The 14,440-nt window shown below is 30.7% G+C and overlaps 1 protein-coding gene across 2 annotated transcripts in view; it reads left to right on the top strand.

Moving 5' to 3' along the window:
- The window catches only part of LOC129231472 (glycine receptor subunit alpha-2-like), a 138,664-nt gene that overhangs the window by 108,596 nt on the left and 15,628 nt on the right, over positions 1 to 14,440 (top strand). For both annotated transcript variants that reach the window (XM_054865798.1, XM_054865797.1), the window contains exons 4-5: positions 9,240 to 9,463; positions 11,523 to 11,605. In XM_054865798.1, coding sequence (XP_054721773.1) covers positions 9,240 to 9,463; positions 11,523 to 11,605 — 307 coding nt within the window. The remainder of the gene's footprint in view (positions 1 to 9,239; positions 9,464 to 11,522; positions 11,606 to 14,440) is intronic.

Raw genomic sequence — 14,440 nt, 5'->3', positions numbered from 1 at the left:
CATTTCACTCTCCTTTGGTGAAATTGTTTTTTAAACGTGTTTTCATGTGCTTATGCTGTGTATTTGAATTTAAAACTGTTTTTAAAACTTATTTCATTTGAAAAAAAAATTAGTTTTTTAATTTAGAAAATGAAAAAAAAAAAAATGTTTTTAGTGTTTCCGAAGAGGATGCACAAGAACTGTATGGCAAATACGAAGAATTTTCTTTTTTATTAAAACTTTAACTGGTAATATTTCTTGAACTACTGGTACATCGTTACAAATCACCCACGTGCAATATTACGTACATTTCCGAATCTAAAGATAGAAATAAAACTAAAAAACCCACACAGTTCCAAATAAATAGATTTAAAATATTGAAACTCTATATTGATATTCTCGGTGTGCCTTTTAACATTAATAATGTTTTAAAAGTTACATCAGTTCAAATTAATTTAAAAAGTCACTCATAAATTGTGACAAGATACGTTTGAATTCAATTTTGCTTCTTCGAGGCCATTCATTACGTAAGGACAATTTTTGGCAATTTTTGACCTTCCCTTCCACCTATGTAAGGGTATGTAAGACTCCCCGCCCCCCCATCTTAGGTAAGATTATTTTTTTTCTTCACAATAATAAAATAACAAATATTACATCACTGGGATCGTTCTTAAATTAACTATCATTTTTTTTAAATTTTTTTAAAAACATTTTTGAGTAAAGAAATGTTTTCTGTAAGGAATCTAGACCGAATGTTTTTGACAAATAATTTTTGTATATGATGCGATAATAATTAAAAATAAGACATGCAAAACACAGTGCGATTCTTTTATTATATTTTACACGTTTCATTCTTTGAAACACAAGTAAAAAACAGCTCATCCTATAATACATACTTTTACCTTCCTGAAGCAAATGAAATATAATATTTGCCAAACCACTTGACCGCGGATTTCTAATATAAAATATCGGCTTGGAAAATATTACGTAAGAATGGATCTACCCCCCCCCCTCTCCAAGCAAGGGTATGTAGAGAATTTTCCACCCCCTCCCCCTCAGGACCCTGAATTAATGAATGGCCCGTTACACATATGAATGAGTGTATTATACAAAGTTTATGATACTCTTTAAAGTTTATTATACACAAAAACAATGTTTGATTAATTTAAAATATACGCAGTGGTTGGAGCTCCGACCATCGGGAGCGGATTCGGTATCCGACCTATAGATTTGCGCATGGTCGGGTCTGTAACACCTGCCTAAAATATATATACATTACACACGCACCAAAGATGGTAACGACTGTTTCAAATGTCATATTTTTGATTCGATGATCGAAATAAAATTGTTGATGAAAGTTTCATTCATTTGGAAGAAAAAGTTCGCCGTAACATTGCACGTGGATGATTTGTAATGATATACGAGCAGTTCAAGAAATATTAACAGTTACAAGTTTTAATAAAAAAGAAAATTCTTCGCACTTACCATGCAGTTTTTGTGCACTGCCTTCAGAAACCTCATTCGGCAACAAATTTTGTTTAAATTCATTAAATGAAGACATTTAGATAGCGGCATCCACTTGGTACTCGCGACCAACGTTGGGTAAGCCTAACGTGGAGGTATAGAAGATTCTCCCTAAACAAAATCACGTGACAGAATCGAACCAATGAAAATGTTTTTGAGTCCTTCTTTTAAAGAATGTTTTTATATTTCGCTCCTCAAACGGAGTGTTTCCGAATTTCACGCGAATAAAGAAAAGTTTTAGTCTTGGTTTTTTCGTAAAGCGTCTTTTTTCGATAAAGCTAGCACTCAGAAAGAATGAATGCACCCGCAATAGATTTCACTCTTTTTAAGAGTTATTTTTTCGCTCTTTTGAATTAAGAGTGTAGAATTTGAAATTCCCCTCATGTAATTAATGGATAAGCTTATAAATCTACAGAAAAATCTGACTTGTCGTTCAAGAAAATGTTTTAAGCAGAGTTTCAAGGCTTTATGAGTACACCTGGCTCTGTTTCATGTAGTTGTTACTTATTCTGGAGAAATAATTTCCTTTTTAATTGATGTTGATGTTTTAGAAAGGCATAGAGAACATTGATCAGAAACTAACTTTTTTTTCTTCTTATTGCTGATTTTTCCGCCGATCGTCATAGGAGGCAAAATATATGGAACGATTAGTTTTACATTGTACACGTTTTCAGGCAGTACAGCTGCAAAACGCTTTAGGTCCGGCATTTTGTTTATTCCAGTGTTCTGTTTTTGAGAAAAATAAGCAAAAAAAAAACTTTTTCTTTTCTAAAATCTTGAATTTTTATCAAGCCGTTGGAATCAAAACATATTATTAGGTCCTGCTAAAATTTAAGACTTTTTTTAGTGGTATAGGTACACAACTTTTCTTCACCCACCTGTTCTAACTATTTTAGCTTTATATTTCTCACACTGCGTTGTAATATGTATGTTACTTATTACTGTTGTATTTTCATTAGTTAAATAACACAAAAATAATTCGACATTTTCTTACTTTGTGTTGCTAAATTTTATAGAGTGCTCAAGAAGGATAATTTTCAAGTTACATGCACCCCACTAAACCATTAACGTTACAATAAATAATATGTTATTTAAGGATTAGTTTAAAACAGTTATTAAAGTTTAGGAAGAAAAATGCCTTATGAAATTAAGTAGTCAAATTCTTTAAAATTAGATCAATACTTTTAACCTATTTAAAAAGTTTTAAATATATTTTATTTCAATGCATTTTACTCAATGTGATAACGGAATAGTGGTAAATTTCTTCTTCTTTTGAACTTGCGGTGCTTGTTATATTTATATAAAAATCAAATAAACGTTTATCATCATTTATATTTCAAATGAGTAGGATGGCTTGGCAAACATTTTAAAATAACCTTGAAGTAAGTGTTTTTTTATAAATAATAGCTCAGGTTTGATAATGACATTTTTCAAAAGGTAAGTAAAACTGAGCGATCCTCTCTCAGTTAATTCAATTATTTTCAAAAATGTAATCGGTAAAGTGAGTAGTTTACTTCATATTAGCTGTTTTATAGTAATCATTTCATTCTTAGTGATTTTTCTTTGTTTGTTTCAAAATACCAGATACATGATACCACAAAATGCATTGAAAAGGCAACGGGACAGGTATTGTTGATAATTATAGCTAGACCTACAAATGTCTTACACTGTAAAAACGATTCAGAAACGTTCCTGGAAAATAATGGGCAGCTGATGTGTCTAATTTCTGCTGGTAAAATACTTTACAAAAACCAGGAATGTTTTCCGCTAAAACTCAGTAAACTACCTGAAATTATCCCGGAAACTTCCTGAAAAGTCCAGAAATCATCCTGTTTTAAGCCACTCGTTTCTGTGTAACTTTAGAGTAAACGTAGCGAGGTATAGTATAATTCCTTGGCACTTTCCTGATTTATTAAGAAAGTTCCTTACGCAGTATTGCTAAGGCAGCCAAAGCTAAGCCAGAATTGCAAGCAAGTATCAAGAATTTTACTCGCTTGCAATTCTTACGAAGCCAACGCAGTTCATACTTTTTTGCTCCCTTTGGTAGCTTAAATAGCATGGACATGCCGTAATCGAACGGAAGCCGATACACTTTATGAATACGCTCAGTTAATCTTTAAACTGGGAGGTAAAAATATTTTTCCCAACAGTGAAAAGTCTGCATTCTTTCAAGTTGTAGCAATTCAGGAAACTTTTTGACTATGATACTTGATTTTTCCAGGAAGTGTATAAAAACCATTGAAATTCTGAAACCTTACACGGAAATACTCAGTAACGTTTCGGATTTTTTTACAGTGTAGTATCAAAACGAAAAAAAAAAAAAAACTAATTATAAACATAGAATTTCATAAAATATCCGTTTAAGACATATATCGCATACAATTATTGACGCATTATTACACATTGCAATTTTGAAAAGGAGTACTTCCAGATCGAAGATGTCATACTTTTCTTTGCGCTAACTTCAATTAAGTTACACTATCCGCCATTGTCGCTCTCCATTTTTCTAGTTCAGTTTAAGTGTTTAAAACTTTTTATATCTACGTTTACCAGTTAAAATTATAAACTAAAAACTATGATAATAATTTTAATAATAATAGTAACAATAATGGTAATAATAACATTATCTCTTATAAAATAGAACGATAACGTATAATACTGGCCATTAAATTTGCCATACCAGGAAAAAAAAAAGGTGCATAATAAACTGATATTTATAGGGCAAATATATCATAGTAGATATTGGGCTAATGAGCCCAATTTCTGCAAGTAGCATATCTTGCAAAAAAACAGGAATGTTTTTCGCTAAAATTCAGTAACCTTCCTTAAATTATTCTGGAATCTTCTTGAAGAACTCAGTAATTTCACCAGTTAAAGCCATTCATGTCTATGGAACCATTCGAGAAAACGTGGGTAGGTTTACTAAGAAGCTGTAAAAAAAATGAAAATTTTTGAAATTGACATATTTGAGAAAAATCAAAAACGTTATTTTAAACATTTTATTTTTCAAAAGATTGTGGAAAAAAAATCTAAAGCACATATTTTAAAATGTTGAATATGTTTTTAAACAAGAAAAAATATCCTTTTAAATAAAACAAACTGCAACAAAATGTTCGACTGTTCCTGAGATAATGTACTTTAAAGATTTTGATGAAACTCCCAAGTGAGAAATCATGACAGGAGCGCCATCTTTGGCGGCCTGTATCTCGGCCCAGGAAATTTTTGGGCAAAAAAAAGGTATTTATTAATTTTTATGAGTTTTAGTTTATGTTAAATTAAAAAAAGTCCGAGACCATCATGTCACAACCCTTGTTGAATTGTCATGGATTCTACCTATAATAACTTAACATCTTCCTGATTTGTGAAGAAAGCTAAGAAAACGGTATTGCAAACATGGCCTAAGCTAAGCTAGAAATACAAGTAAGCACCATTAATCTTACTCGCTTGCAATTCTGGCAAAGCTACGGAATCCAGAGACTTATTCACTCTCATTGGGAGATTAGTCAACTGGACGGGCCGCAATCGAACTGAAGCCGATGCTCTTGTTAAATATGCTCAGGTAATTTTTAAACTGGTAGCTGAAAATAGTTTTTCCAACAGTGAGAAGTTTGCATTTGTGTCACTTGTAGCAATTTAGAAAAATGTTGATTAAGATACTTGATTTTCAGAGTAATTGAATAAAAATCCTGTTAAATCTCGAAACGTTCCACGGAAGTAATCGGTAACGTTTCGGATTTGTTTTACAGTGTAAACGTGATCATTTTTCGTTTCAATCGGCTTAGCGTATTTCATAAAATATAGTATTTCTAGAAACCACTAAATTTAATACTTAAAACAAACATTTATCTCACACAAAACCTATAAACATAGAAAACTATTATTTAAAAGTTCAAAAAATCCTTACGCTTAACAGCAAAAAAGAAAAATAAATTCCATGCTTTAAATGCATGGGTTTTTAAATTTTGAGTATATGGGTGCCTCTATTATTATTTTTTTTTTATTGAAATACACTTTGGAAACTGTAAAGTTTCTTTATAATATTTGAACATCAAGAGTCGCGTATTTAAATGGTAGGATTTTTGAAAGGATATAGAAGTGCGTTGTAGAATATGTTAAATGGATTGGGTAAACGCTGCCTTTTAGGTTGAAGAAAGTCCGAAGTATCCTTTAATGGTATTGGTGTTCATGTACACAAAATTTCGTATTCAAAGACGAAAATGTGGAGTATTATAAACACAAAAGATGCAAGAACGCGATGTGCCATGACATAAAATGTGCCATGTAAGCCTTTTGCTTAATATGAATTTGTTTTACAAGAGAAAAAATACATGTTTAGACATAGTTTTTTAATATGAAAAATAGTTATTGTTTATTAAATGGGCGATTCTCGAAAAAATGTCCCGTGCGTAACGCTAATTTTTTTTATTTTTTCCAGCTAACAAAAACCTTCAAAGATATATGGTGTTGGAAAATAATACATGCTTTAATATGCTATCAAAGAAAAACTGTTAATCCCATATTGAATTCATAGTTACTTGAATAAAATAAAAAACTTAGCGTTAAGCAAGGGACTTTTTTTTTTTCAAGAATTGTCCAAATACATTTTAAGAAATTTATGTAGGTTTGGTTGGAGTAAGTGGGACCCCTTTTGAGAAGAGTTCGTTTTTGAAACATTTTACAAAAGTTTTGAAACAAAGCAAATATAGACTTTTGTCTTTTTTTCATCTTGTACATTATTAATAAATAAAAGTTAGTTCCTCATTATTTTCTAAAACAATGCTTTAAATATTCTTAACGATTACTTTTTTTTTTAAAATCAGTTGGGTGTCCCATTTAATCCTTAATAAGGGGTGAGTGGGTCACCCTCTCTTAATGTTAATATAAATAAAATTAATCTAAAAAAGGGTAATAGGTTTTCTTGATAAAGTTTACATTTTTAGTCTGGATTATTTTTTTGTAAATGCATCAATTTATGTGAGATTTACTGTCTTTTAAATCTTTATGACGGAAAATTAAAAAAAAATACATCTGTAAAATGTATCGAAAGTTAATTAAGATCAATTTTGGTAAATTAGGCAAAACTATAAGTTGCAAATGAATTGGAAACACTAAATGGCTACGTCTATTTAAAGTTGGCTAAGAAAGTACTTCATCCTCAGTAATAATTCCAACATCATCTGAACCTGGCCAATAAAAAGTGTCACTATTTCTATTCGTTCTTGCAAATTTAGCAGTTTTTTTTTCTTTAAATTTGTACCATCAATTTCTAGCATTAGACCTACATAATACTTAAGGATTATCTTTGATGTAAGTTTCACAAATTCATAATCACCAGTTTTAGCAGTTTTTGCCGCTGAACTACCAATTCCTACTAGGTCATCATATTTGTCTTTTATTTCACTTATACAAATATTTCATCACAGTTGCTTTTGATTTTAAAATCTTCACTTAAAGGCGGACCGACTTACCCCGTATAGCGAAAGTTTACGGGGTAAGTTGAACTCCGCCTCTTAAACATTTTTTAAGATTAGTTTATGCGAAAAATTTTAATGCAGTATTCACTTTAAGTTAATATGAAATTCTAATGACCATAAAAAATATAAAAACTTACTTGAAAGCACTTCTTTGAAAAATGTTGCTTGAACTCGCAAAAAAATATGTTTCAGAATTTTCTTTGACTAAGTTCTATGATCTAGAAAAAAAATCCACGAAGCCCAAATATATGCAAAACCAATCAATGTGGTAATGTATGACATAATCAGTGTATACAAAAGTACAAAAACCATATCCCTATTTCAGTTTTAGGGGGTGACCCACTTACCCCAATGACCCACTTCCGCCAACCAACCCTATCTCATAAAGCTACGGAAAATATTCTGCGTGGGAAGGGTAAGACTTAGTAAAAATAGGGCCATGTTCAAAAAATATTTTTAGATATTTTTTATTAAATTTGAACGAATAATTTTACATGAGATTAAATGTGCAAAAATTGAATTTAATGTCAGAGTGAAACTTTCGGGCACAAATATTGAGTCTGGGGCAAATGTTTCGAAATAAAAGTCCTCAAATTGCTACTTTTGAGTAAATTTGTTTCTTTGAGGGGAATGGTCACGACTTCCATTACTCCGATCATGATTCCTGCTTATGTTGAAATTTATACTTTCCATGTAACTGCGCTTTTGATGTTTAGTATAAATAAAAAAAAAACAGAAATTATATATATACGCTTCTTACTCAGAAAGCCTATCAGTTTTTTTAGAGAAGTAGGGAATACATTTTAAAATTTTATGGTGCTTTTACTTGACCATGGTATTTTTTAAGCAGGGCTATAAATTTTCTGCGTGAATGCTTTTCGATGTCAGCTAGTTTTGTCGCATTTTTTTATTTTTAATTAAATTTTGTCAGGATATGGCATTGGTAGCTGTTGTTCCAAGGCAGAGTTCGGGAATAGGTTTCCACAATCAGTTTTTGAAAATTATTATTAATTTGATGTTGATTTTTTTAGTGACGAAAATCCTACAAAAATAATAATGAATAGACTCAAGTTAATCAAATATACGAATGAAGCAAACGATACATTAGAGTTTTTTTAAATGTTAATGAAACTCGACCTTTCCATTTCTACTTGGTTACTTTTGTGTACATATGACAGCAATTTTCTTCTCAATTATTTTTTTCAACTGCATTTCTACATCTAAATATTGCAAAAATAGCTAAGGTAATTATAAGGTTTTAGATTTAAGTTTAAGATATGATAAGAAATACTTCAAGTTAAAAAAAAATATAAAAAAATAGGAAGAAAATGTTTTCTTTTAAAACTTACTTTTTAAGCAATACTTTTTAAGCGTAGTAGAATTTATTTGAAACTATAATCATCATGACGGCTACTTACATTTATAAATCAAGATTGTCATTTAAAAAACAATTCAATGAAATCGTAAACCCTTTCGTTTGGATTTATAAATCTACTTTATGGCAAGAATATTCAGATAATTTACTTTTATTGCTCAGAAATAAAGAGCTCTTTAACGTGTAAGCAACTTGCATTACAAATGTGAGGTAAACTGTTGGACTTATCAACGAATGAATAATATGCATTTTAACTAAAAACTAATAATTGTTCTAGTAAAAGGTAGTTTCTTTCAATTTTTGGTTAAATCGTTATCTTGTTTATTATCGTCGTTTTAAAGCCCAAATTATATTCTTATGAAACAAAGAATAAAAAATTTTACTACGTAAGTTTCTATATTTGTTTGTTAGGGGAAATGATATGAAAGAGTATTGGCAACATTTGCTACATTTTCTGTGATAAATATTAAAAAAAATCACAGATAACTATTTTTATTTATATTTGAGTGAATACGAAATTCGAAACAATTCAAACAATTTAAAATATTTTAATTTGCTCGTTCAAATTGCATACATTATTTAAGAGGAATTACTTGCATAACTTAATATCATTTGTTTTTAAATTATGTCCGTTGTAATAAGATTTCAACCTAAAGCTTTCCCTAGTTTATCCTTAGAGTTTTTACACAAACAGACACAAAGAGAGAGAGAGAGTAGAAATTCACAAAATCATTAAAAACATTACGACGACAGAAATCCTTGTAATTTAGATTTTATATTGATGATAATTCAACCGTTTATAGATGCGAACATGCCAAAATAAGTAATTATCTAGATTATCAAACTGTAAGTTAACAATATACAAATATCAATCCCCTTCTTATTAGGATTATGAGGTGGATCTTTACCTACGCCAAACCTGGTACGATCATCGCCTAAAACAACCACATTTGGTGAAACCGCTTGATCTGAACGATCCGAAACTTGTTCAACGAATATGGAAACCAGAAGTATTTTTTGCCAATGCTAAACATGCGGAGTTCCAATATGTAACTGTCCCCAACGTTTTGGTGAGAATCATGCCTTCAGGAGAAATCCTGTATATGCTCAGGTAAGTGAAGTTTTGCTTGTACTCTCTATTTTTTTCTTTTTATTTATACAAGGTTTCTTTATTAAAAAAAAAAAAAAACACATTGCAGTAGTGTTGAACTCGAAACTATTTTACGAGCTGATATAATTTACACTAATTTGTCAAAAACTTTCCGTTCCCTTTTTAAAAAAAATGACTTAAAATCATTCCACTAATGTGATTTTATTTAATTCTAATAGCGTCACGAATTCGTCGGATATAGTCGCAGCATTTTTTTTTTATTATTATAAGCGTTAACCTTGATTATCATCTAATTTGTTTCGTATTTTTAAAAATATATTTAATAACCTGGTTGATTTATTTTACTGGATGAAATATTTTCCCCAGAACCATAAAAAGTATATTTTTAATTTGAAAAACTGTAGCATTCAATGCACAAAAAACGAATCGCGTGCTGAAGCATTTAACTTATAAGCGCTTTATAGTGTATGGATTTAGATAGTAAACAACATTCAATAATCTGTATTTTAAATAAAACTCGGGAAAAAGTGCCCTTTTGCTTTTTCTGAAACTATATGAGACACTTTTGTACAACTTGGTTTCTGTTACTCAAAAATTAAAAACGTTTGAATCAATTTAAGATATATTCTTCTTATGGTTATTTTAAAAATAAGGTACATTTTTTTTAGGCCGGAATCACACATCTTGCTTAACTTCCAATCATTTTGTGCTAATCCAATTTTTTGTAATGCCTGTCAATTGATATCAGTTTTACATTTTATCATTCTAGAAGCAAAAGATTCATTTAATGTGTTTTTTTTTTTTTTTCGCAACTATGATAGCTTTTTAAATGTGTATGTAAAACACAATCTTTGGAAAAATATGTCCAACGTAAAATAATATAACGAATCAATGCTTCCATATTCAAATGTAATAACGAAAAGATTCAAAAGTAAAATTACATTTTAATGCAAGCTTACAGAAATACTTATTAAATGAAAATCGTGCAACGATTCTATATGACACATATTTCTTGGGTTGATTTCGTTACTTAACTTAAAGTAATTATTATTTTCATTATCGAGCAATCAGTAATGTAGATAATCAAATATATATATATATATATATATATATATATATATATATATATATATATATATATATATATATATATATATATATATATATATATATATATATATATATATATATATATATATATGGGCCAAGGGCTTCATAATCTTAACATTAACTGCACCGCAAAACCGCCTCGAGTGGAGCGTGAGAAAAACAAGAACGAAGAAGATGTTGTAGTGTAAGGACGGCCCTAGACACTGAACTGTAATGATTGTTTTTCTTATATTTGTGATGTGTGTGTTCCTGTTTATGTTCGTATATGTACCGTTAATCATCATTAAATGTGTTTCGTCCATTATTCTTCGTTTTAATTGGGCTGAATTCCCACATTCACACCTGTAGACAATGTATGTAGAAATGAATCTTAAGATTTACATTAGTTCTTTAGCATGAGCTCAAATTTTCTTTGAAAATTATATATCAATTAAGTATTTTCGTTATAATTTAACTTTCCATTTTGTGCCTATGTCTCATCCAATAAGCTCCGTCATGTTTAAAAGTATTATTTTGACGAAATTTTATTGAGGAATAGCTCATTCTACACTATTTTCCACTGTTTCAAGAACATTTTGCTTAGAAGCCTTAAAAGGTAAGACGAATTGTTTAGCGTTTTCCACACAACAGTCTTGTGTTACTTATATTTTAGGAGAGTTGCCTCTAAACAAAAGAAAAGAATAAAACAAGAGTCCCCCCCCCCATATCAAAAATGCAACAGTGTCATTCTTTGTTACTGTTCACTGCGTGAAATACAATGGTACGTACGCAACGTTATTAAATTATTTTATCTAGGATATGGTTTAACAGAAACCTACTTTTTTTTTTTTACTGTTTATAAAAATGTTTAATGAATTAATTAATGCATAAGAGTTTATGACTCAGTTTAATGTTTACTAAAAACCAAACAATGTTGTATCAAGGGAATTTCATGATCTTTTTTTTTCAGATTAAAGCTGAGATTTTCATGCATGATGGACCTTTATCGTTATCCCATGGATTCTCAAGTTTGTACAATAGAGCTGGAATCATGTAAGTGTAGAATAGTTAATATAAGTTTTATTTTCTAGTATTACTCTGAAAAAGCTACTTATCTATACAAAAGAATACATATAAAACTTTAAAAACAGCTTGTGGCACGACAAAGCCTTCGACAGATCGCTCTCTTATTTTATTCAAATGCTTCTTGATATCCTCACATAAATAATAGCGAATTTACTGCTCGAGTAACGCTCCTGACGTCATCAACAATGAAACTCGCGCCGAGGCATGACAATTTGATAATATTTTGTGGTAATGTTTGACATTCAGGGAAATGGTTTATTTTGACAAAAGAAAGAACTGGATCCGGTAACTTAACTGTTTTACTGGCTCAGCAATTAAAGCTATCTACTGAAATTTAGGGTTAATCCACTGGAGTTAGGGTTAAAATTTCAACTACCAAACAGGCAATTGCTTCGTTCAAATGTAGAAGCAATTTTCACACGTCTCACGCTGACGGGTGATGTTCTAGTTGAAATATATTTTTATGCATGTACACCCTTTTGCAAATTAATTGAAACAAAATAGTTTTTTTCATTAATTTTAAAATTATTCCAAGTATTTTTCACCAATCAAACTAAAATTTGTAAAAATACTTATGGGATGAAAAAATCCTTTAACTGAAATTGATTTACAACAATCAGAGGGGTTCTGAGAGCGCATGTGCAATAATTTCTGAAGATGAGAGCTGCAGCTATGATCACGTTTATTCAGATTTCACTATCATCTACGATTGATGTGACACCGCGAAAGCGTACAAAGATTGTTACTCTTTCCGAACTCCTATAAAGAGATTTCAAAGGTAGTTGGCGTTAGTATTGCAACTTTTAACCGAATTCTAAAATAAAATAGAGAAACAGGATACATGTTTCCGAAACGGAGAGGGAAATATGGCCGAAAATCGAAATTTATACCAATAGATGACTCTTTTCTATTTATTCATAGCAAAAGAAGACCCTCGAAAAACTAGCGCAGCATTTAATAAAGATTAAAAAGAGAATGGAATAAATATTAGTCCCTTTACTGTTCGGAGGAACCTTTTTGCAGCCTATCGGCAGATGAAGAAACAGCTTCTGACCCAACGAATGAAGAAAAAGTGCTACTTATGGGAGTTAAAAATATAAGAATTGGACTGCTGAATATTGAAGGAAAGCAGTGTTGGGCATTAGTCAACTAAATCCTCAATCGACTAAAGTAATCTGACTCCCATTTAGTTCAGACTAATATTTTAAAAATTTAATTCAATTGCAGACGAAGATTAAAGTTAGTTTAAACTAACTCGTTAGTTGACTAAAAAAACTAATTTAGTTCAGATTGATTTAGTCCAGATTAAATTAATCAAATTGAATTTAGTCAGATTAAAAGAAATCAGATTAAAAGTAATCAAATTGATTCGATTACATTTTTAATTCAGATTAAATTCGTAAAATATGAATGTCACATGAACAGAGGCACATTTGTATTTCTACATGTATGTATATATTTACGCAAGCATACACGAGTTAATACGTGTATATACGACTATGTGGGTAAATATATGTATATAAACGTGTTATCCCGCGTATGTTCGTGTACGGAGGTATATTTGAATTTTTAAGTGAATATACATATTTATGTGTGCATACACGAGTAAATATGTGTATATACGAGTATGTACGTGTACACAAGAGAGTATGCATATGGATATGTGTTACCCCGAGTATACTCGTGTACAGAGGTAAATTTGCTTTTAATTGTGAAAACACATACTTATGCGTGCACACAAGCGAAAATACGTGCATATACGTGTACACATGAGAATATGCGTATAGATAAGTTTTACCCCGAGTCTACTCGTGTAAAGAGGAACATTTGTATTTCGACGTGCATATACATATTCAAGCGTGCATATACGAGAAAGTACGTGCATATACAAATATGTTCGTGTACACACGAGAATATGCGTATAGATATTTGTTACCCCGAGTATGCTCGTGTAAAGAGGTTTATTTGTATTTGTACGTGTATATACGTATTTGTGCGTGCATATAGGAGAAGGTACGTGTATATACAATTATGTTCATGTACACACGAGAATATATGTAAACATACGTGTTACCCCGAGTATACTCGCGTACAGAGGTAAATTTCTATTTAAACGTGTATATTCACATAGATGCATGCATATAAGAGAAAATATGTGTATACAAGAGTAAGTACGTGTACTCACGACAAATAAGTGTTTAACCCGAGTATACTCGTGTACGAAGGCACATTTATATTTCTACGTGTGTATGCATATTTAAGCGTTTATAAACGAGTAAATACATATATACGATTATGTACGAGTACACACGATAGTATGCGTATAGATACGTGTTACCCCGAGTATACTCGTGTACAGAGGTAAATTTGCTTTTAATTGTGTATATACATACTTATGCGTGCACACAAGCGAAAATACGTGTATGTACGTCTACACATGAGAATATGCGTATAAATACGTGTTACCCCGAGTATACTCGTGTAAAGAGGAACATATGTACCTCTTTACACGAGTATACTCGGGGTAACACGTATCTATACGCATATTCTCATGTGTACACGTACATTCTAGTATATACACGTATTTACTCGTTTATAAACGCATAAATATGCATATACACGTAGAAATATAAATGTGCCATCGTACACGAGTATACTCGGGTTAAACAAGTATCTATATACCTATTGTCGTGTTTACACGTACTTACTCGTATATACACGTATTTTCTCGCATATGCATGCATCAATGTGTACATACACGTTTAAATAGAAATTTACCTTCGTGCACGAGTATATTCGGGG

Source organism: Uloborus diversus, chromosome 10, assembly GCF_026930045.1.
Source record: "Uloborus diversus isolate 005 chromosome 10, Udiv.v.3.1, whole genome shotgun sequence".
Lineage (NCBI taxonomy): Eukaryota > Metazoa > Arthropoda > Arachnida > Araneae > Uloboridae > Uloborus > Uloborus diversus.
Note: the sequence above shows the minus strand (reverse complement) of the source record. Positions and strands in the feature narration are given on the sequence as shown.